The sequence below is a fragment of the Symphalangus syndactylus genome, chromosome 4, assembly GCF_028878055.3.
Source record: "Symphalangus syndactylus isolate Jambi chromosome 4, NHGRI_mSymSyn1-v2.1_pri, whole genome shotgun sequence".
NCBI classification, from domain to species: domain Eukaryota; kingdom Metazoa; phylum Chordata; class Mammalia; order Primates; family Hylobatidae; genus Symphalangus; species Symphalangus syndactylus.
Window position 1 is genome coordinate 114,003,836 of NC_072426.2, and position 23,281 is coordinate 114,027,116.

Here is a 23,281-nt window from a genome sequence, read left to right on the forward strand (position 1 = left end):
CTAAAATTGACACCCTAACATCACAATTAAAAGAACTGGAGAAGCAAGAGCAAACACATTTAAAAGCTAGCAGAAGGCAAGAGATAACTAAGATCAGAGCAGAACTGAAGGAGATAGAGACACAAAAAACCCTTCAAAAAAAATCAATGAATCCAGGAGCTGGTTTTTTGAAAAGATCAACCAAATTGATAGCCTGCTAGCAAGACTAATAAAGAAGAAAAGAGAGAAGAATCAAATAGATGCAATAAAAAAAATAAAGGGGATATTACCACTGATCCCACAGAAATACAAACTACCATCAGAGAATACTATAAACACCTCTATGCAAATAAACTAGAAAATCTAGAAGAAATGGATAAATTCCTGGATACATACACCCTCTCAAGACTAAACCAGGACGAAGCTGAATCCCTGAATAGACCAATAACAGGATCTGAAATTGAGGTAATAATTAATAACCTACCAACCAAAAAAAGCCCGGGACCAGACGGATTCACAGCCAAATTCTACCAGAGGTACAAAGAGGAGCTAGTACCATTCCTTCTGAAACTATTCCAATCAACAGAAAAAGAGGGAATCCTCCCCAACTCATTTTATGAAGCCAGCATCATCCTGATACCAAAGCCTGGCAGAGACACAACAAAAAAAGAGAATTTTAGACTAATATCCTTGATGAACATCGATGCAAAAATCCTCAATAAAATACTGGCAAACCGAATCCAGCAGCACATCAAAAAGCTCATCCACCACGATCAAGTTGGCTTCATCCCTGGGATGCAAGGCTGCTGCAATGTATGCAAATCAAGAAACGTAATCCATCAAATAAACTGAACCAAAGACAAAAACCACATGATTATCTCAATAGATGCAGAAAAGGCCTTCAAGAAAATTCAACCACCCTTCATGCTAAAAACTCTCAATAAACTAGGTATTGATGGCATATCTCAAAATAATAAGAGCTATTTATGACAAACCCACAGCCAATATCATACTGAATGGGCAAAAACTGGAAGCATTCCCTTTCAAAACTGGCACAAGGCAGGGATGCCCTCTCTCACCATTCCTATTCAACATAGTGTTGGAAGTTCTGGCCAGGCCAATCAGGCAGGAGAAAGAAATAAAGGGTATTCAATTAGGAAAAGAGAAAGTCAAATTGTCCCTGTTTGCAGATGACATGATTGTATATTTAGAAAACCCCATCATCTCAGCCCAAAATCTCTTTAAGCTGATAAGCAACTTTAGCAAAGTCTCAGGATACAAAATCAATGTGCAAAAATCACAAGCATTCCTATATACCAATAACAGACAGAGAGCCAAATCATGAGTGAACTCCCATTCACAATTGCTTCTAAGAGAATAAAATACCTAGGAATCTAACTTACAAGGGATGTGAAGGACCTCTTCAAGGAGAGCTACAAACCACTGCTCCACGAAATAAAAGAGGACACAAACAAATGGAAGAACATTCCATGCTCATGGATAGGAAGAATCAATATCGTGAAAATGGCGATACTGCCCAAGGTAATTTATAGATTCAATGCCATCCCCGTCAAGCTACCAATAACTTTCTTCACAGAATTGGAAATAACGACTTTAAAGTTCATATGGAACCAAAAAACAGCCCGCGTTGTCAAGACAATCCTAAGCCAAATGAACAAAGCTGGAGGCATCATGCTACCTGACTTCAAACTATACTACAAGGCTACAGTAACCAAAACAGTACCAAAACAGAGATATAGATCAATGGAACAGAACAGAGGCCTCAGAAATAATATCACACATCTACAACCATATGATCTTTGACAAACCTGACAAAAACAAGAAATGGGGAAAGGATTCCCTATTTAATAAATGGTGCTGGGAGAACTGGCTAGCCATATGTAGACAGCTGAAACTGGATCCCTTCCTTACACCTTATATAAAAATTAATTCAAGATGGATTAAAGACTTAAATGTTAGACCCAAAACCATAAAAACCCTAGAGGAAAACCTCGGCAATACCATTCAGGACATAGGCATGGGCAAGGACTTCATGACTAAAACACCAAAAGCAATGGCAACAAAAGCCAAAATTGACAAATGGGATCTAATTAAACTAAAGAGCTTCTGCACAGCAAAAGAAACTACCATCAGAGTGAACAGGCAGCCTACAGAATGGGAGAAAATTTTTACAATCTACCCATCTGACAAAGGGCTAATATCCAGAATCTACAAAGAACTTCAACAAATTTACAAGAAAAAATCAAACAACTACATCAAAAAGTGGGCAAAGGATATGAACAGACACTTTTCAAAAGGAGACATTTATGCAGCCAAAAGACACATGAAAAAATGCTCATCACCACTGGCCATCAGAGAAATGCAAATCAAAACCACAATGAGATACCATCTCACACCAGTTAGAATGGTGATCATTAAAAAGTCAGGAAACAACAGGTGCTGGACAGGGTGTGGAGAAATAGGAACACTTTTACACTGTTGGTTGCTACTGTAAACTAGTTCAACCATTGTGGAAGTCAGTGTGGCGATTCCTCAGGGATCTGGAACTGGAAATACCATTTGACCCAGCCATCCCATTACTGGGGATATACCCAAAGGATTATAAATCATGCTGCTATAAAGACACATGCACACGTATGTTTATTGTGGCACTATTCACAATAACAAAGACTTGGAACCAACCCAAATGTCCATCAATGATAGACTGGATTAAGAAAATGTGGCACATATTCACCATGGAATACTATGCAGCCATAAAAAAGGATGAGTTCATGTCCTTTGTAGGGACATGGATGACGCTGGAAACCATCATTCTCAGCAAACTATCACAAGTACAGAAAACCAAACACCACATGTTCTCACTGACAGGTGGGAATTGAACAATGAGAACACTTGGACACAGGATGGGGAACATTACACACTGGGGCCTATGGTGGTGTGGGGGTAGGGGGGAGGGATAGCATTAGGAGATATACCTAATGTAAATGACGAGTTAAAGGGTGCAGCACACCGACATGGCACATGTATACATATGTAACAAACCTGCATGTTGTGCACATGTATTCTAGAACTTAAAGTATAATAAAAAAAATCAAATTCCTGACCACATAGTTAGACTATTGCTTACTATCTGACTCTGTAAATATCCAAACATTGCCCTGAGGTAAAAAAACTAAGTGGTTCTTCCTCCACTGTCATGAACGTTGCTCTCAGCCCATTGCATGAACTTACCTTGTGTTATTTGACTGAGTTTTTACCGGGCATAGATAAATAATAGCAGACTTCTATATTGGCATTCCTGCTATACAGAAACTCTCATGTACAAACCAAGAAACTTGTTCTATTTGGTGGAGTCATGAGGTTTAGATCATTCAGCAACAGAAGGGGTCTCCTAATTAGTTCTAAAGCAAGGATGCTACCTGCTCATGTAGGAATTATAACTCCCCAGAGACACCTCTCCTGACATGAATTCTTTTGAAAATTGTGTTGTGCAGATTCCTCTTTATTACAACCTAATTTTTATATCACTTGTGATATAATAGGTAGTTCAAGTCTTAATATAATTTGATGCTCTTAAGTTATGGGGACTGATTTCAGTGGAGTCCAGTAGCATGCCAGCAAGTGGGCTCTCTAGCGCCATTATCAGGAACTTTTTGAGTTAAAAAAAAATCTCAGTGGCTGCCACAAGGTGGTTTGCATGTACTGTATTCCAGTGTCAGAAACTTCTAAAATCATGTGTGAATGTGCTAGAATCCTAAGGTCCCAGTAGCATACTTGGGCCACTGTCCATTACAAATTTTCACAGCTTGTCAAACAGTCCCTCAAGATATTGTGTCTTCTTTTAATTGGCAGGATCCTAAAGGGAATATAATACTGTTTGTGGAATATCTCTGGTGGCCCAAAGTTATCTTTAGAAATTTTACGGATTGGGCTAAACTCTGAATCTCAGCTGGATTGATTAACCATCCCACTAGTCTTATTTGCCGTTGTAGCCCTCAACTCTCCTTGAGTTTTTTCCTCAAAGCAGGAAATCATCACAGTGTCATCAATATAATGAATTAACTTCATTTTGATGATGATAATGATGATAATCTCACCAAACTGTAGCAGTGAGTTGGAGCAGTTGGATATCCTTGGGGAAGGAACCTAAAGATACATTACATTCCTTCTCATGTACAAGCAAACTGTGCTTGACTTCTCTCTGAGTGAGATCAAAAGGATAGCATTAGCCTAATCTAGCACAAAAAAGTCATATTTATCTTGCTGGACCTCTTGTACAGCTTGTACAATGCCTAGCACAACAGACACTTGTTTAAATCATGGGAACTACCTTATTTAAATCATGATATTTAACTGTTCTCTCCAAAGCTTGTTCTTTTTCTCCTGGGCCACATAGGATTAATAGAAAGCATTAGTGGGGATTAGCACTTTCCCTCCCATTGTTTCTTAATGAAAGATAAGATTTCTCGTGTCCTTCCAGAATCTGACACTGTCTGATTATTTACTACAAAGGAGGGTTTGTGCGAGTCGCAGGGCTTCCATATTGCCTGACTAATTAAAACCAAGTGGAGGGCAGACTTCTCTATCTTTTAAAGACATTTTGCTTGGCTTTAAGCTGGTAAGGACAAGACCTTTCATCACATCCATTCTCATTACATATTCAGGTGTAGATCAAAAACAAAATTCTAAGCCCCTGCAACCAACTGAATGGACCCCTCCTCTTGGTCAAGCGGATGTCAAAGAAACCTGAAAAACTAGTTAAGCTCATGATGGGAAGTTGGGGGTCAAACATCCTTCATTATACTCTCCTCCTTTGGAATTCAGGCACAACTGATCAGCATTAATACTAAAAACAGAGATCTTAAGACTGAAAAAGCAGACTCTTTGTAGCAGTACGATACCAAATTCCAACCTTACTCTAGTATAGCATCACACAACAGATATAGCAGGCCCTGGAAGTATCAAAGTATTTTACCCCAAAATATTCTGAGATGGCCCTGCAAAGCTGTTTCTTATGGGCAAATTTGCATTCTGTAGAGAATCTCCTTCCCTTTCCAGGTGTTTTTCTGATCCTAAAGAGATTAGCTGAGAGTCTAGCACCTTTTAAATGTCTAAATAGAAAACATTTGCCATTTATTGCCTCTAAGGGTGGCCACCTATGAGATTTCATCTACATAATAAGAACCTTGGTCTCCACGATCCCTTATCTTAACCCAGACACCACTTTCTGTTGATTCTAGGTCTTTAGATAATAACTCAACTCTTTCAAGCAATTACCAATTAGAAAATCTTTGAATCTACCTATGACCTATAAGCCCCTCCCCACCAGAACTTCAAATTCTCCCACGTTTCTAGACCAAGCCAATATATACCTGACATATATTGATTGATGTCTTATGTCTCCCTAAAATGTATAAAGTTGTAACCCAGTGGCCTTGGGTACATGTTCTCAGACCTCCGGGGCGGGGGGGGGTATGTCACAGGTGATGGTCCTCACGTGTGGCTCAGAATAAATATCTTCAAACGTTTTACTGAGTTTGGCTTTCCATCACCACAGGTAAAGGCAGGAATTTGATTTTTGTTTTTTATTTCTTCATCTGTAGCTTCACAGTGATTCTGGTGCTATCTACTGTAGTATTTCGATACACTCCAAACTTCCATTTTCATACCTTAATATTGTCTTTTTATTCCCCTGCTATTATAGTACATCTAATAATTCCAAAAAAGGTTTCCACTATCCTCTGCCACTCAACATTAACTTATATCATACAACCTTGGACCCCCTGCCAGGGGTCATATGAGGATTTCTTCTCTCTCAAGTTTTTCTTTTTCTTTAATTTTTTTTTTCAGACAGGGTTTCATTCTGTTTCCCAGGCTAGAGTGCAGTGGTGCCATCATGGATCACTGTAGCCTTGACTTCCCAGGCTCAAGTGATCCCACCTTAGCCTCCCAAGTAGCTGGGGCTCCAGGTGTGCACCACCACACCTGACTAATTTTTTTTATTTTTTGTAGAGAAGAGGTCTCACTAGGCTGGTCTTGAACTCCTGAGCTCTACTGATCTTCCTGCCTCAGCCTCCCAAAGTGCTGGGATTATAGATACATGCCACTATGCCCATCCTTCCCTTGTTATTTATCCTTTTACCCACAACCTTAGTAGACAAGCTAAAATCATTACCCTGTGCTAAACACACTTTATTTTCCTATTTTTTCATCATTGCTGGCTTTATACTCCTCCAGGCTGGGATAATTGCAACAGATCTGATAGGGTAGGTTAGGTGAGGTGGATGCAGGAGCTAAAGTAGGTTTCCCTTCTCTAAGCTATTGTTAATGTGCTGTCAAACCCTTTGTAGGATCCTATCAATTTCTTCCTTCTCTATTCCCTCCCCTCACTTGCCCTTCAGAAAATTTTTAAAGATCATTCTACCTGATTAAATGTTTATTTCTCTTATTCTGGTCAGTATCTTCACCCCAGCCCATTAACTTTCTTCTGAACAGCTTAAACTTTCTTTTTATTGATAAAGCCCATTATCAGTAGCTGTGAGAACAAATCTGCCTTGGCATTCTGTTTATTCGAATCCTTGTTTTCTCACTAAAAGTATCATACTGGGAACCTGTGCATGAGGTTCCCCCTAATCACAATGTCTACAATAGTTCAGGGCAGAGGCATATTATTCAGGGAAGCTCAACACTAATCATCATAAAACCAAGCAGGGTTGCCACTGCCCTTTATATTTTTAATGCTTCCACAGAAGCAACAGTTTCACTGTTAACAAAATGGATATAAAATTTTCCTTTTCAGTATAAATTTAAGGTATTTCAGACATCACACACTCCCAAAGGGGCATTGATATTTAATTTGGGTCTTCTGTGGATCAAATACTGAACACTGTGACAAGTTGATGATTAACAGTCATACCAAAGAACTGTTTCCATTAAGCAGTTTCTAAAATCAACAGTTCCATGTCTGTTTAGTCTGAGAATCCAAGAAAGCAGAGATTCCTCAGTACTACTAAAAAATATAACCAAATTTCATACCACTATTGCCTTTGGTTTGTATGTAGGTGTATCTGATAAGGCCAGGTAGATGCATACAGGTTGAGAGACCTAGGGACCTAGATGGAGAAGGTCCCACTTTCTCCATGAAATCAGAATCTTAATCTTAGGATATAACTAGCCTTTAGCTAGCCACAAGAAAGAAGAAAACCAAAGAGAATAAGAAATAGAGATGGACAATCTTTCCTGAGAAACAGGATTGGTTTAATGTATCTGCCAGTTACATGCAAGTGAATTAGTGGAAAAGGGAAGAGGCAAAAATTATGCATAAGAAGTTTTAATGTACAGTGACCCTGCTTACAATAAATGCAGCTTAATCAATTTCTCAGGCTCTGACAAAACATATTAGCATTCTCTTCTCATGGGGAAAGACATAAATGGAAGTGGGCAAACAGGCAGCAGGGAAACAAGGAGGAGAGAGTTCCTCTACTGCACTGCCTACACTCAGTATAGCACTTTGAAAAGGCAAAAGGATTACATATAGAATTATCTCACCTTCTACTATGTAAAAGTTTGTGTAATAATGGAGATCCTCCTGAAATAGTAGTTTATATCTCAATTTGCCAAATTGGCTGTGCACTTTGCCTTTCTAAATCTTTTAATCTATAACTAAAAATTACATTAGATGATAGTTATATGTTCTCTGTAAGATTTAGGATTCTGTGATTTTACTATTATAGTGTCTATCCAGACTTCATTACCAAGTTCATTGTGGGTATGGGACAGGGATGATGGCTTATGCACCCTGCACATGGCTAGTGTTCTACAATTAGTCCATTTTTTAAATGCCGGTTGAGATGTGGGAAAGCATGTATCATTTGCTTCAATTCAAGGAGTTGGAAGGAATGTACATATATACACTTGCATATAATATTTTTGGAATTAGAAACAATAAAGTAATTCTGGTTGCTTCTGAGCAAGGTGACTGAGGTATCAGGAGTTTTTGGTGGATGGGGGAATTTGTTTTCAATATCAGTTGTCCTTTGTATTTATATTCTACTCTCCCTCTTGCTCTTTCTCCTCCAGCCACCCCAGCCTTCTTACTCTTCCTCCAACATTTCAAAAACGCTCCCAATTCAAGGTCTTTGCATTTGTCATTCTGGTGCCTGGATCACTCTCCCTCCAGATATTCCCACAGTAAACTCCCTTACTTCATTCAATGAGGCCAAAATGCCACGTTAATAATGAGACTTCCTTGACCACACTGTATGCAATGACTTCCCCCACAGACTCCCCACTACCCCTTAGCTAACAACTCCTATACCCTTAACATTTAGTAGCATCTGACAGATTAAATATTTGGCTGTTTGTTTCGTGTTTGACTGCCTTTTGGAACACTGCCTGTGCTAACAATCAACAAATACTTGTTGAATTAAGAAACTTACTGCTTGAAGTTTTTAAAAAGTAATCACGAAATTACTTTTTCAACAAAAACAACCAGTTAGGGAATAAACATTTGATAAATTAACTTTTAGACCTATAGTATTATAGGATAAAGTCCAAACTTCTTTTCTCAACACATGGACTTTCCTCATCTGCCACGTATTGGCCACAGTCAAGTAGCTCGTTCCCTTTCCTCGTGCATAAAGTGGAGTTATTCATAATTACTTCACAGAATTAAGCTTCAGTGCAGATGAAATTGCTTTTGTAACTAAGGCACTATAAGTTACCGTAAGCACAGGGTTTCTTCCGCGCTTGGAGCCGAGGAATAGTACAAGGTGTCAACCTGCGCTAACGACCTGAGGTTCAAGTAGGGAAAAGTCTCCAGCGCAGCGCCGGGAGACGCTACTCTGGCGCGGGGCGGGGCTCCTGGCCGCCGTTGCCAGGGAAACCGTCCGGGCGTCCCTAGTATCTGAGCCCTGGTGCCTGGGCCACTCAGCTCGACCTCTCTCCAGCGTTACCAATAGGTGGAGCGCGGGCCAATCGGAAGAGGCCGGAGGGGCGGGGCGGGCAGTGGCCCTGGGAAGGCGGGTCCGCGGCCTCGCTCCCTGACTTCCGGGTCGCGGTGCTTGCAGGGAGAGTTCCGTCGTTTCCGTTGCCGGCTGTTTGCAGTGGGGAAACCGAGGCAGCTCCTGCTCCCCCTAGTTCTTCCGCTCCTGTGAGGTGGCTGCTGTTTCTTTTCCTCTTGCCCCGGCTGCATCGGTGCAGCTGCGCTGAGAGCGCGCGGGCTCGCAAGCCCCGCGGGGTTCTGCGGGAACCCGGGGGCTCCTGGGCCGGCGGGTCTTTGTGCGAGCCCTGCCCTCCCATTCGCGGGCGGCGCGCGAGGGGGGTCGGCGCAGCGACGCCCAGAGCCCTGGGGTGCTCAGGCGCCGCTAGGCGTGCATCCCCTCTGCTCGGCAGTTCTGCGCTTTTGTCCTAATGAGCGCGGACTAGATGGCTTGGTTTTCAAGATAATGATCAACCCAGCTGTACTATGCGCTGTTTCTGCACTGACCTGCGGGTACTTCGAACTTGACAGTCCCTCCTCAGGCCCTAAGTCCAGAGATGACGTGTCTGTGGGAATGTTTAAGGCAGGAAGGAGACGAGCAATTTTGTTTTTAAGTATTTCCCTCTCACTAGTTTCTCCCTGACTTTTTCATTTAGAAGCTGAAGAATTTTCTTATGGCATAAGATACAGTTGTATCGAGTGTGTACTTAAAAAAAACAAAACAAAAACTTGTTAGTATTTCTGCCCTTGACCTATTGAATGGAAAATCAAGAATGAGCTAAGGTGTTATATACTCAGTGTTCAACTTGTATACTTAAGTCTGTAGAGTTTTATTTGCTGGCATCACCTGACTGGGACAGTTGTAACGAATTATCCACATGGGATAAGAAGAGCGTATTCTATAAAAATAATTCTGATGTTTTGGTATATATTTTAATTGTTGATTAGTTGGGGTCCTCTTGATCTTGAACTGTTGAGCCCCAGTTCTCAAAGAATGGGAAATTAGGAAACTAAGATATGAAATACAATTATTTAGCAAAAAGTGCAAACGATTCTGTTATTCTTTCAAGCCATTGAATAGTTTGAGTACTTTGTTTGAATTTTAGTTTTGAAAAAGTGATAAATTGGCCATTTGATCATCATTTAATTAATCTAAGCGGTATGTATTACACCTGCCATTGTTTTTAGATGCCTAAACACTGTCACAAAACAGACACAATGAAATAATAGATACATAATTTGAGATTTGATCAGTTGTATAAACTAATTTTTTAAATTTTAAAATTCTGTTTAAGGTCATTAAGCTTGTCTTGTATATTTCCCTCCTCCAGGAAAAAAAAAATGTTTGTTTCTTTGTGGGAGTTCTTCTATGGGCACTTTTTTCGATTTTGGATGAAATGGCTATTACGACAGATGACTGGGAAGTGTGAATTGCAGCGAATATTTGATACCTATGTAGGCGCACAAAGGACACACAGGATAGGTAATGTTGTTCAAAAAGAAAATGTACTAATAAAAGTTTAACTGAATATTTTTCTCTGTACTCACAGTGACAGATGTATTTCTTGTGTATCCTGACAAGTCACTTAAACTGAATTTCATAAGCTCTGAAGTCCCGCTTTGACTCCTTCAGCTCTAAAATTGTATGAATTTAGAAAGTGGCTATTTAATTGCTTATGTGTGGAAAGAATTATCTTCTCTGGCTCCTGAAGTTTATCAGTTATTCCTTAGATTATAGTTGCAACCTATTTTCTGGTGAAAAATTTCTATACTTATATAATCCCTTTGAAATTTTCACTCATATGGTGGGAAGAATGAGTGCCTCAGTCTAGATCCATTTTTATACTTAGCGTCCTTCATCAGTCTTTTACTTTCTTACTGTTACTTATGAAAGGCCCGTAATTATGTATCCAGTGGTCTCTAGGAAAGATTATTGGACTCATTCTCAACTGTCCAATACCGTAGCCAATAGCCACATTATATTGAGCATTTGAAATGTGGCTAGTCTAAATTGAGATGTGCTGTAAGTGTAAAATATAAACTGTATTTCAAAGACTTATAAGAAAATGTAAAAAGTCTCAGTAATTGTTTATATTCTTTATATGTTGAAATGGTAATATTTTGGATATGTTGGGTTTAAAATATATTAAAATTTTATCTGTTTCTTTTTACTTTAATGTGGCTATAGAGAATTTCAAAGTACACAAATGGGTCACATCTTGGCTCGTGTTATATTTCTGTTGAACGGTGTTGCTCTGTTGCTTTCTAAAATACATCAGTTTTCAGTGCTTCATTGAAAATTTTACTGTAAAATTTGAACACGGATGAGTAAGAACTGTGGTTTGAAGTCGCTTCTTTTCAGCCAGAGTAAGGAAGAGCAGAGAAGTGCTCTAGCTCATGCTCTCTGTGTTAAACGGAAAATTGTGAATTAGCCAGATTTCCTTTTGTGTTGATCAAGTGTGCTTCGACTGAGAAATCAACCCCTGTCAGGTTGAGAGAGTGGAGTATTGGCAATTGGAACCTGTATCCAAGACAACATCGGAAGAATGACAGACAGAAGCTGCCTCAGGGCAGCTCGTTGATTAAGTTTAATTACTTTCCTAGTTTTCTTACAACTTCATGGTTGACTTAAATTATTGCTGCTCTTTTAATTTGCCCTTTTGACTACTCAAAAGAACAAAGTACCTCTTGATAAGAAATCTCTTCAGGCAGTATGGGTTGGTGTTTTATAGTGTGGGGGAAGAATATATATAAAGGCATTTGTTACATTTTTCAAATTGCTGAGAAAAGAATATTATTTGTAAATGTGCCAGGAAATTTTTTAAACAGACCAATAAAAATGTTCCTGTGATTCTTGATATAGAAACCAGGAATGGAGAAGCTATTTGTCTGGTGAGAAGGGTTGACAAGATAATCTGAAGTCCTTGCCCATTTGTTGTGCGATTTGGTTGCTATCACCTCAAATCTAAAGGCTCAGGCTAACAAATGAAAATGCAGTAGAGAACACTCTCATTGTAGTCTTAAGATGAGTTTCTGGGACCTGAGCTACTGTGACACAATTATGGGTGAATTTGCAGTGGTTAGTAGACACTTTGGCATCTAAACAGAAACACATGACCCCAGGTAATGAGGTTGGTGTCACCCCTTTGAATAGGTATGTTGTGTTTGGTTGAGTTTTTTGAAATCGTATATTTATACTGTAAGATGAAATTTTAAAATGCTTGCTGTTACATAGAAATTAGATCTCCTGGAACTATTAGTTTATTACTGGTTCGATATTTTTACTGGTTGTTTATTATAGGGTAATTCACAAACAGCATTTAAGTGATAACATCTTTATTTTTGTCATTTCAGAAAATTCCTTGACATACTCCAAGAATAAGGTAGGATAACATAAAGGTAGTAACTCTAGAAAACTTAACTTGGACATATTTTTTCTTAAAAAAATAAAAAGTGCCCTGCTAGAAGAGTGTTTTCTATAAGGAACATTGAGTGAAATTTTCCCCCTTTAGAGGTAATACTCTGTTTTCAAACATTTCTCTATATGTGTGTGTTTTTCATGTGTGTTTCAAAGAAAATGCTTGAATAATTTGTCCTGTTCTGAGGTTTTACTTGTTTATTTTGCTTTAAGAGTTGATAGCTTTTGGGAAAGCAGGGCCTTAGGAGGAAAGTCATCTTTTAGACTGTGTCCTCAGGATAGATTATATGAGAGAAAAGCAACTTAGGATAGTTAGAGAAAACCCTAGGTTGTGTACCTTTTGAGCTAAAATAAGTCATAATTCATGCTATGTATTAGTCAGCTTTTGCTATGTAACAAACTATTATAAAATCTCAGGGGCATAAGACGATATATTATTTCTTGCTCATATGTCTGTGGGTCAACCGTAGAAGCCTTACTTCAAGCTAGGGCCAAGTTCCTGTCTATTCCATTTGTCTCATCTGGGACTCAGGTTGGGGGTTAACAGGTACCTGGTGAATGTTTTCACTGTGGATAACTGAAGGCTCAACTACACAAACGTATTTTAAGTCTCTTTGTGTCATGTCTGTTAGCAACCCGTTAGTTAAAACAAGTTACATGACCAAGCCCAAGTCAAGGGGTGGAGAAATATGATGTGCCCACCATAAGGCTATGGTAGGGAGTAGGTTGTATAATTCAGTTACAGGGTAATGAAGAATTGGGACCAATAATTCAGTCTACCACATGCTGTTACTTCCCTATTGTAGTTCACAATTTTGTCTACACGTAGATTATTTGGTGTGGCAAGGATAGAATACGGGTCATCTAGACCATTATTTGAAATCCCATAATAGAACACAACCAGTATTAAACAATAATAGGAATAGAATAGAAAATATTTAGAAACCATTGGTCATAATATGGTTAAATATATTTTAGGAATTTTTTATACTATTATAATTATTTAAATTATTTCTGCATACATCTGTGTGTATTTTAGACATCCACATGAATGTTTTTTCTTGATCAGGATGTAAAATGTGGCTCAAGGTAAAAAATGTTGATTTGCTACTGTCTAGTAATATGAATCATGCCAGAAATAAAATAGACCTTCTTGAGAGTTGCAAGCATATCTGTTATGTTCTGAAGAGTAACCTTTAAAATAGGTACTTTAATGATTTAGTTATACTCTTTAAGAATGGTCTATGTAAGAATAACTCATACATATAAGTGAATATTTGGGGGTAGAGTCCAGAGTTACACTCCTTTGTTCAGAATTGTTAGAGTGATTAATATATTTTTTAAAATGAGGATATGGAGGTCCTGAAAGCTAACAAGTTGCTGGTTCTCAAAATTTATTTATACCTTATCTATTTATATAGTTCCTTTATTTGAAACGTAGGATGCAGTTTCCCAAAGTAACAATATTAGAAATTGTAGCAGATGCACTTGGGGAGGTGTTATATTTCAGGTCCATTACAAAAGTAGTTCTTAAACTTAAGGAAGAATCAAAATCTTCTGGAGGCCTGTTAAAACACAGATTATTGGGCCCCATCCCCGGAATTTCTGATCTGGTTCTGATTGCATTTCTAACATGTTCCCAGGTGATACTGCTGCAGCTGTTCCTGCCAGTGGGGGCAGTGTCTTGAGGCACTAATAGCATATTAGTATGCTGTCTGGGGACTACTGTGGATCATAACTGCTTTAACTTTGTTTCTGTAGGAAACTGTGTGCATTTTTCAAATTGACCTTAAACAAGTTGGTTTGGAACAGTTTGGGTGCTGGACCCTCTAGAATGAATTGTTATGTGAAACCTGTTTTCTTTAAGCCTCGACATTATAAAGAGAGTAAAACCATAGCTGAGCTCTTTATGTTATACCCACAATCCCCAGCTTCCAACCAAATTTTTCAGTAGTGTATTCCTCCAAATACCTTGACATCTCTCAGCCTGGAAGTTGACCAACACTGCCACTGCTGTCCACTAAAACTTATCTGGTCCCCTTCATTACTTTCTGACTTTATCTGCTACTGTTCTTGCCTTGCTCGCTGGTCATCACCACTGTGCTGCCTGTTATTTTCCAAACACATCAGCATGCTTCTGGTTTATGACCTTTGCACCAGGTCTTCTGTTAAAGTAGAATTATCTTCTTCCACTTAAAAGCTTAGCTCACTTCCTCATTTTCAGATTTTTGCTCAGTTATGACATTCTCTATGAGATTTTCCATGACCATTCTCTACCTAAGGGTATACCTTTGTCTCTCTTTATGATCCACTTTCCTTAATTGTTTCACTATAGCACAGACCATCACTAGCAAACTAAATATTTTACTTATTTATTTTTCCATTACTGAAAAGAAAAAGGCATTGTTTGGTTTTTTTGGTTGTTGTTTTGTTCACTGATGTTTTTCTAGTACCTGAAACAGTGCCTGGAACGTGATAAGGAATCTGAATATTTATTGAGTGAATGAATAAATAAGTGAGAAAAATAAGAGGATAAAGAATAATAAGTAAATGAAAATTTACTTTTTTCAGAATAGAGTGTGTAGTGTCTTTTATTTACTAATTTACTGTAGAGGTTCTGGAACTGGGGACTCAGTATCACATCTATCAGTGTAATTGTTATAACTGCATTTGTAACAACAGTTTTGGTCACAGAATTTATTAATGGGGTTGTATGTGTGGTAAAATCATGCCAAGCTTAAGTGGAACAATACATAAGATGCTACATTTAAGAACTCCAGTGCCTTGGTCAAATCCATTCAAGGATTTAAATGACTACCACATGTTCAATATTCAACCAGGGTCTTTGAGATATTCAAAAAATATACAAAAGAAGACTGGAATTGAATGTAATTGTAAACAAGTTTAGAGAAGGAAGAGGTAAATGTAGACTAGAGTGTTTGGGGATTTTAAAGTAGTGGTTACAAGTTAAAGAAAAATAAAATGTTCATTATTTTTTACCTCTGTTGCTTGCTATTAAAAAGTTCACTTAAAAAGTAAACATTATAATTGTATTCTTATAAACTTCATTATTCGAAAATAGAAATTGCTAATAGTACTTTGGAGGGCATCCTGCAAAGAGAATAGTCAACAAATTGGTAAATACTGAAATTAAATCACTTACGATTTATTCTTTTAAGGTTTTAAATCTAAGGCAAACTTGCCAATAAACAGAAGTAGCCTTATCAATTTAAAAATATAATTTATGTGTATATTGCACCTAATTTGTATATTCCATTTACTTTGTAGGGTAAATCTGTTTCTCATTTTGTGATATTTCGGTTTGCCTAATTACATTTTTATTCAATAAAAAAGTCTGGGTTCAAATCCTGATATCAATTACCAGTTGTTTGTACAAGTTACTTATTTTCTCATTCTAAAAGCTATTCATACCCACATAGTTGTTTTGAAATTAGAGATATTACTATGAGAACAGTCTAAGAGAATGCCCAATACTTGATAAGTATTCAACAAATAGTGGTTACTAATAATATTAATGATAGTGTAATTAAGCCAATATATACCATAATCATTTTAGAAGTTTGATATTCATGAAAACCTCTTTGGTACTTCAGATTACTTAGCATTGCCAATGATTGCTGTGAATAAAAGTGATTTTAATCTATTCAGAGTGATTCCCTAAAGCAGTGATCTTGAAGTATGATCCTGTTGGATTGTGCACTATTCCACAGTGTGCATTCTTTCTTCGTTACAAATTGAATCTTATTTGCTTATATTTTCGATTAAGGATTATTTATCAATTAGATATTAAGGGTTACTAAACTTCGGGATTTGTAAACAAAACGACTTATTAGAATTTGAGGAGTCTAATTCAATATTCTGCTAAGAAGTCTGGCTCCCATGCAATATATGACAATGTAGCAAAGCTCCACTGTACTTATGTATATACAGGCATTTGAATTTCTGAAAGTTAGGGAGGAATACTTTGGCAATCTATTAGTGTTTTTGGTGGCTGTCTTTTTATTGCAGCTGCCGTCTTAGGTTTTAAATAATAATAATGTAGCTGTTAAATAGTCGAATAATAAATACATTTTATGGCATTAGTTTAGTTTTCTTTTAATGCTATAGTGATGCACATTTGCATTTTTGGGCCTCTACTTTTCCACTACAGCCTATAGCCATTCAAAGTATAATAAGGGGATTCTATGAACAACTTTATGCCAGTAAATTGTTTGATTTTACACGAAATGGACAAAGTCCTTGAAAAACAACTTACCAAACTAACACAAAAAGAGATAAAAAAAATCTAAATAGTAATATACTTAAAAAAGAAATAGAAACTGTAATTTAAAATTTTTTCACAAATCTCCAATCTTGGCTTCACCAGTGAAGTGTTAAACATTTAAGGAAGAGGAAATAATACCACTATTACATTAACTGCTAGGAAACAGAATAGAAAGAAACACACTTTGTGGGGCCAGTATCATCTTGATACTAAAGCCAGACATAGACAATATAATATGTGAAAATTACAGTTCAATGTCCTTCATGAATATAGGTGCAAAAGTCCTTAACAGAATGCTAGCAAATTGATCCCAGTAATACATAAAAAGGATAATACGTCATGTTGAGTTTTTTTGTTGTTGTTGTTACAGAGCCTTGCTCTGTTGACCAGTCTGGTATGCAGTGGCGTGATCTCGGCTCACTGCAACCTCCACCTCCCAGGTTCAAGCAGTTCTCTCACCTCAGTCTTTCGAGTAGCTGGGGTTGCAGGTGCACACCACCATGCCTGGCTAATTTTTGTATTTTTAGTAGAGACAGAGTTTTACCATGTTTCCCAGGCTGGTCTCAAACTCCTGACGTCAGGTGATCCACCCACCTCTGCCTCTCAAGGTGCTGGGATTACAGGCATGAGCCATCGCACCCGGCTTGTCATGTTGAGTTTTCAGAATCAATGTATGTAATTTACCACATTAACAGAGTAAATCAGAAAAATATGAACATTTCAGCAGATACTGAAAAACTGTTACTGACAGAATTCAGTACCAATTCATGATTAAAAAATCTCAACTAGGCATAGAAGGAACTTTCTCAACCTATGAAAGGCTGTGAAAAACCTGCAGCTAACATGATACATAACACAATTATTGAATGCTCACCACATTCAACTGGGAACAAGACAAATATATGTACTTTCTCTGCTTTTATTCAGCATCATACTAGAGATCCTACGTAGTGCAGTAAGGCAAGAAGAAGCAATGTAAGACATAATGATTGGAAAGAAATAAATTATATTAACAGATGACATACTTTGTGAATGTAGAAAAGCCTAAGAAATCTACAAAAACTACCGACATCATTAGTAAATGAATTTAATAGTGTTACAGGACATGGTATACTACTGTATGTTAGCAACAAACTTTTGGAAAATAAAGAACAATACCACTTACAAAACATCCAGAAAACATAAAATATTCAGGGCTAAATTTAATGAAAGATGCATAAGACTTCTGCACTAAAACTCTCAGAGAAGATTGCTGAGAAAGATGAAGATGGAACCATACACTGTATTCATGCATTGGAGGACTCAGTATTAAGATGTTAATTCCCAAATTGATTTTTGGATTCAATGCAGTTCCAGTAAAAACCCCTGCTAACTACTTTTGAAGATTCTGACAAGCTCATTCTAAAGTTTATAAGCAAATGGAAGGAACCTAGAACAGCCCACATAATCTTCTAAAAGGACCCCTACTACCCGACTTTAAGACTTTCTAGTCAAAAGATGAATGTAATAGATGAGAGAATAGAAATTGACCACACCTAATATGTCATATAATTTTTAACAAGGGTATCAAAGCAATTCAATGAGGAGAAGAAAGTCTTTTCAATAAATAGTGCTGGAACAACTGGGTATATATGGGGGAAAAAACAAACCTCAACTTCAATATCTTACCATACATGAAAACTGATTTAATATGGGTGTTAGACCTATGTTTAAGCTAAAACTTTAAAGTTTCTGAAAGCAAGCATAGGAGAATATCTTCCACCTTGGGTTATGCTGCCACTTAAAAAAATTGAAAAGTTAAACTTCATCAAAATAAAACTGCTTATCAAAGATACCTTTAAGGAAAGGAAGGCAGGCCACAGACTGAGAATGTATTTGCAGCATATGTGTCTGATAAGGGACTTGTGTCTAGTAAATAACTTTTATAACTCAGTAATAAAAAGGCAACAGAATTTTTAATGGGCAAGAGCTTTGAACAGTCACTTGACAAAGGTGTATATGTGTGTGTGGGTGCGTGTATACACACTTGGAAAAGTGCTCAGCATTATTAGTCATCAGGGAAATGCAAATGAAAATCACAATGAGAGGACACTACCTACCTAAAAGTTACCTAAATGAAATAGACTAACAACACTGATGTTGCAAATACCAGTTGGGGTAGAAGATGAAATTATCACTTTGGAAAGTGGTTTTGGCAATTTCATTGAAAGTTAAACACATACTGCCCTAGTAATTTCACTCTTAGGTGTCTAAAAAATGAAAATGTATATTTACCAAAAGTATAATATAGTCCCAAACTGGGAACAATGCAAATTTCTAGTACCAGGAGAATGAATAAGCAAATTGAGGTATATTCATGCAATACAACTCAGCAATTAAAAGGGACAAATTACAGATATGAGAAAGAATGTGGATATGAGTAAGAATGTGGATGAATCCTAGAAACGTTATGTTGAACAAAAGAAGCCAGACACAAAAGAGTACATACTTTGATTCCATTTATGTGTACACAGCTAAGCTATGGTGGTAGCATATGTTTAACAGTTTTGAGCATATAATCAGTAATGTGCTATGCTAGACGCTCAAGATATAAGAGTAAATAAGAGAGACAAATGCTGGTGGAGAACATAGAGAAAATATGGTGTGGTCAGTGCTCTCTAACTGAAGTATGACTGAAAAGAAGTAGGTAACTCTAGGGCTGGGGAAGACTTCACAGAGGAGGTGACATTGAAATGGATTTTTAATGTTTTAGGAGTTTGTAATACATGCAAAAGGTATGGCTTTTGCCATGTCTACCCATGACGAAGGTAGTCCTTTTACCAGTGCTGGTATTTAAGCTTCAGCACTCTTCCTGTACCCATATTATCTCAGGATTGGACGAGCTAGACTTTGTTGACCATATCTGTATCTTTACTGATTGTTATTAATAGATCTTTGACCATTCTCTTCTCACCTTTTACTTTTCTCTGGGGAAATCTGTTTCTTTCTCTCTCTCTCACCTTGGGGTATATCTAAACTAAGGACTCTGTTTTTATTTTTCTTACCAGTTTTGATTTGAAGTCTTAGTTTGTGAACTGTTCTTCAGTATGCACAGTAAATTCCTACAGTTTTCAAATTTGATCTGATTTTGTTTTTGTCAATGCCAATTTGTTACCAGTGGTGATCTCTGGAGACAAGATTTTGAGATTCAACTCTTTTCTGCATTTAATTTTTTAAACGTATGCATTCAAGATTTTTAAACATTTTTATTATATAATTAAAATATCTACTTAATAAACAGTACGGTGGCAGCTCATTTGCTAAGAACTCATCAGCTGAGAACCTGTTGACTCAGTTGAGGAAGCCTTCCTCTGATACATCATGTTGCTATTCTTTTATTATAAAACTGTATATATATATTTATTTATAAGTTTAGCCCTAGAGAAAATTTGAAGTAAACTGGTTGAAACAAACTGGGTTTATTTTACATTTTTAATATCTACTTTGTAAGGTTGATTAAATGCCTCACAACTACGTCTTTTTCAGCTACAAAGAATTTTTCTCATTTGGCTTTCTTTCACATAAATAGGTTTTACAGAAGGCGACATGTGTTGTTCAGAGTGAAGTGGACAAATGTGTAGACGATATTATGAAGGAAAAGAATATTAACCCTGAGAAGGATGCCAGGTGTGCTTTTTTTACATTATTCTTTTTTATTATGCATTTATAGCCTGTGAGGTATCGAGATCACACACTGTTGTAACACTTGAGAGCTGAAGGGTTTATGGAGATCATCTGATTCAGCGCTCTCACTTCACAAGAGGAGCAGTCGAGATCCAGAGAGGGCAGTGATAGAATCAGGACTACAACCTATATCTCTTGGTTTCCAGCCCAGTGCTAATGCCAGTATATCATCTGCGTTCTTCAAGGTGTCTTACCATGACTTCCCCAAGGTTAATAACTTTGGTTACTATGTCTTTTGAAATACAGTTCCTGTGTCCTCCTCTAGTAAAGTCCTCCCAGGCTCCTCCATTCTGAGTTAGGTGCATCGCTGTGGCATCTCATAGTGCTATCATACCATTTAACCCATTGTACTATAGTCATTGATTAACTCTTGTCCTTCCCTCTGTAAATTCTAAGTTTCATAAGAAGAGGACTTATCCCATTTCTGTGTTCCCAGCGCTGGTATATTGACATAGTATTTCACACTTTTTCCTTCATTCAGCATTTTCTATGTGAATATAGAGGAAGGAACAGTTTATTTCAGCTGAGACGAGGAAGGGTCTAGGAGGGAACTGTGAGGATAGTTCTACCCAAGAGGTGGTATTTACATTGGACCTTGAGGAATGGGTAGGGGAACAGTGCCAGCAAGGCACAGAGACATAGAAATATTATGATAGGGAGTTATTTGTAGCGGATCATTGAATATGAGCAGAGTAGTGGCTGGAGAAATGAGTGAAATGCTAGATTGATACATTGCAGAGTCTTCTATGCCACACTGAAGGATGTAGATGTTGTCCTCTGGTTTTTTTTTTTTTTTTTGAGACAGAGTCTTGCTGTCCCACCCAGGCTGGAGTGCAGTGGCGCGATCTCGGCTCGCTGCAAGCTCCGCCTCCCGGGTTCACGCCATTCTCCTGCCTCAGCCTCTCCGAGTAGCTGGGACTACAAGTGCCTGCCACCGCGCCCGGCTAATTTTTTTTTTTTGTATTTTTAGTAGGGACAGGGTTTCACCATGGTCTCGATCTCCTGACCTCGTGATCCGCCCGCCTCAGCCTCCCAAAGTGCTGGGATTACAAGCGTGAGCCACCACGCCCGGCCTGTCCTCTGGTTTTTAAGCAAACAAGCTACAATTTTAGATATGTATTTTAGGAAGATGGAGAGTAGATTTGATAATGTGGGAGGCTGGCAGAAGGAATAAAGAATAGGAAATTTGAGTTATTCAGGCAAGAAATGACAAAGGCATAAATACAGTAGAGAAAGAGTGCTCTCAGGATTGCTTTGAAGGACATTTCAGAGATAGAAAGGATTAGGGTATGGGGATCTTTTGACATGTTGTGATGGAGAGAAGCAGGTCAGAACTTGGAGTGCTGTAGCTTGGGGAACTAATGGATAGCAATGTCATTAATAGATCTAGACACTAAAGAAGGAGCATGTTTCTTTAGGGAAGAGAAGCAGTTGTATTTAGAGCTGAGACAACCTGTTGTGGAGCTATTTGTTTTATATATACTTGGAAAATTAAGTCTACTGGTGATAATCTGGCAATAAAGATTTAGGAATGTATAGGATTGCCCAGAGAAAACATGAAGAGAAAATCCTTCACAAATCCTTATAGTTGTGAAGTTTGCCATTCCTACCATGTCTTGCCTTCTTTCTAGGCCTTGTATCCTATATAATACTTTGCATAATGTTTTGTGTTCAAGGAGGCCTTTGGTGGGTCTTATATTAAACTGAAAGCCAGGAAATGCTTTTTAAATAGACATACGAACCACAAGCTATGAAAGACTTTATTGTGATAAGAAGGTATGCTTTTTAAAAATAATTTTATCATTTTTAGTTTTAAAATCTGCATGAAGATGTGCTTACTGCAGATAACTGGTTATAAACAGCTGTATTTGGATGTAGAAAGTGTGAGGAAAAGGCCATATGATTCTGATAACCTACAGCATGAAGAGCTACTCATGAAGGTAAATTTCTGTTTTCTTTATGTGGAGTTGTTGAACACTAGAAAAATAAATCAGACTTCAGCTAAGTAAAGTCTGCAAATTCTAGAGGCTTGTATGGCTAGGCTTATATGGTTTCTTTGCCCTTAGAGAATTTTATTATGCTGGATTTCATTGATATGGAAAGATTTTTAGTTAGCTATTTTTATAATTTTCTGATAAGCATTATTATAAATATATAATGAATATATATTTATATGAATAAATATATTCAAATAAATTTTGTTTTAATGTTTTTAATTCTGAAATAAAAACCTATAAAGAGAGATCTTTTCAACCAAAAAGTACATGTCTACAAGTTTCAGATTTTTCTCCTACTTTTTATACAAATTGCTCATATAAGTTAAGCATTTTTTCAGCTACTTACAAATTGAAAACGTGTATCCCTTTTCAGGTTATTATGTCCAATCTTTTGGGACTCATGGAATGTTAATTGCCAAGTAATGCCACAAAAGATGTAAACTTTAAGAGAGTAAAAATTATTTACTTAGAATTTTCCTGTTTCTTATTTCTAAAGTATAAATGCATAAAGCCAATGAGGTGCCAAAATTAAAGAGTAATAGACCTAGAGTAAGCTTTACAGATCATCTAGACTAGTCCCTTTGTTTGAGGGATGAAGATTCTAAGGACCAGGGAGATGAAGGGATTTGCTTTAGTACTAGAATGGTAGGGCCTGGAACAGAGCTGAATCTCCTGCCCATCCTCTATACCTATTCCAATTTTATTTTAAAATGGTTAAAGAAAATAGCGCATTGCACTTGGAATTAGGAGTTCTTTATAACAAAAATACAGTGGAAACAAACATTGATACTATCTAAGTAACACTAAGCGATACAAGTTTAAAAACAATAAAGGCCCTTTTTTTCATTAAAAGTGTATTTTGTTAAATGAGGATAATA

The 23,281-nt window shown here is 37.4% G+C and overlaps 2 protein-coding genes across 4 annotated transcripts in view; one reads left to right on the top strand and one right to left on the bottom strand.

Moving 5' to 3' along the window:
- MGAT4D (MGAT4 family member D) overlaps nt 1-9,300 on the bottom strand; it is a 55,721-nt gene extending 46,421 nt beyond the window's left edge. The window contains 1 exon segment of the mRNA XM_055273904.1: nt 8,955-9,300. Within this exon segment, the coding sequence (XP_055129879.1) occupies nt 8,955-9,300 (346 nt within the window).
- The window catches only part of ELMOD2 (ELMO domain containing 2), a 30,079-nt gene continuing 15,795 nt past the window's right edge, over nt 8,998-23,281 (top strand). The window contains exons 1-5 of one of the 3 annotated variants that reach the window (XM_055275978.2): nt 8,998-9,156; nt 10,312-10,463; nt 12,335-12,363; nt 20,252-20,349; nt 22,217-22,346. In XM_055275978.2, coding sequence (XP_055131953.1) covers nt 10,322-10,463; nt 12,335-12,363; nt 20,252-20,349; nt 22,217-22,346 — 399 coding nt within the window. In that variant the 5' untranslated portion in view covers nt 8,998-9,156; nt 10,312-10,321. Of the gene's footprint in view, nt 9,494-10,311; nt 10,464-12,334; nt 12,364-20,251; nt 20,350-22,216; nt 22,347-23,281 lie in introns of all 3 variants that reach the window. The other 2 variants (XM_055275977.2, XM_055275979.2) reach the window with 2 other exon arrangements.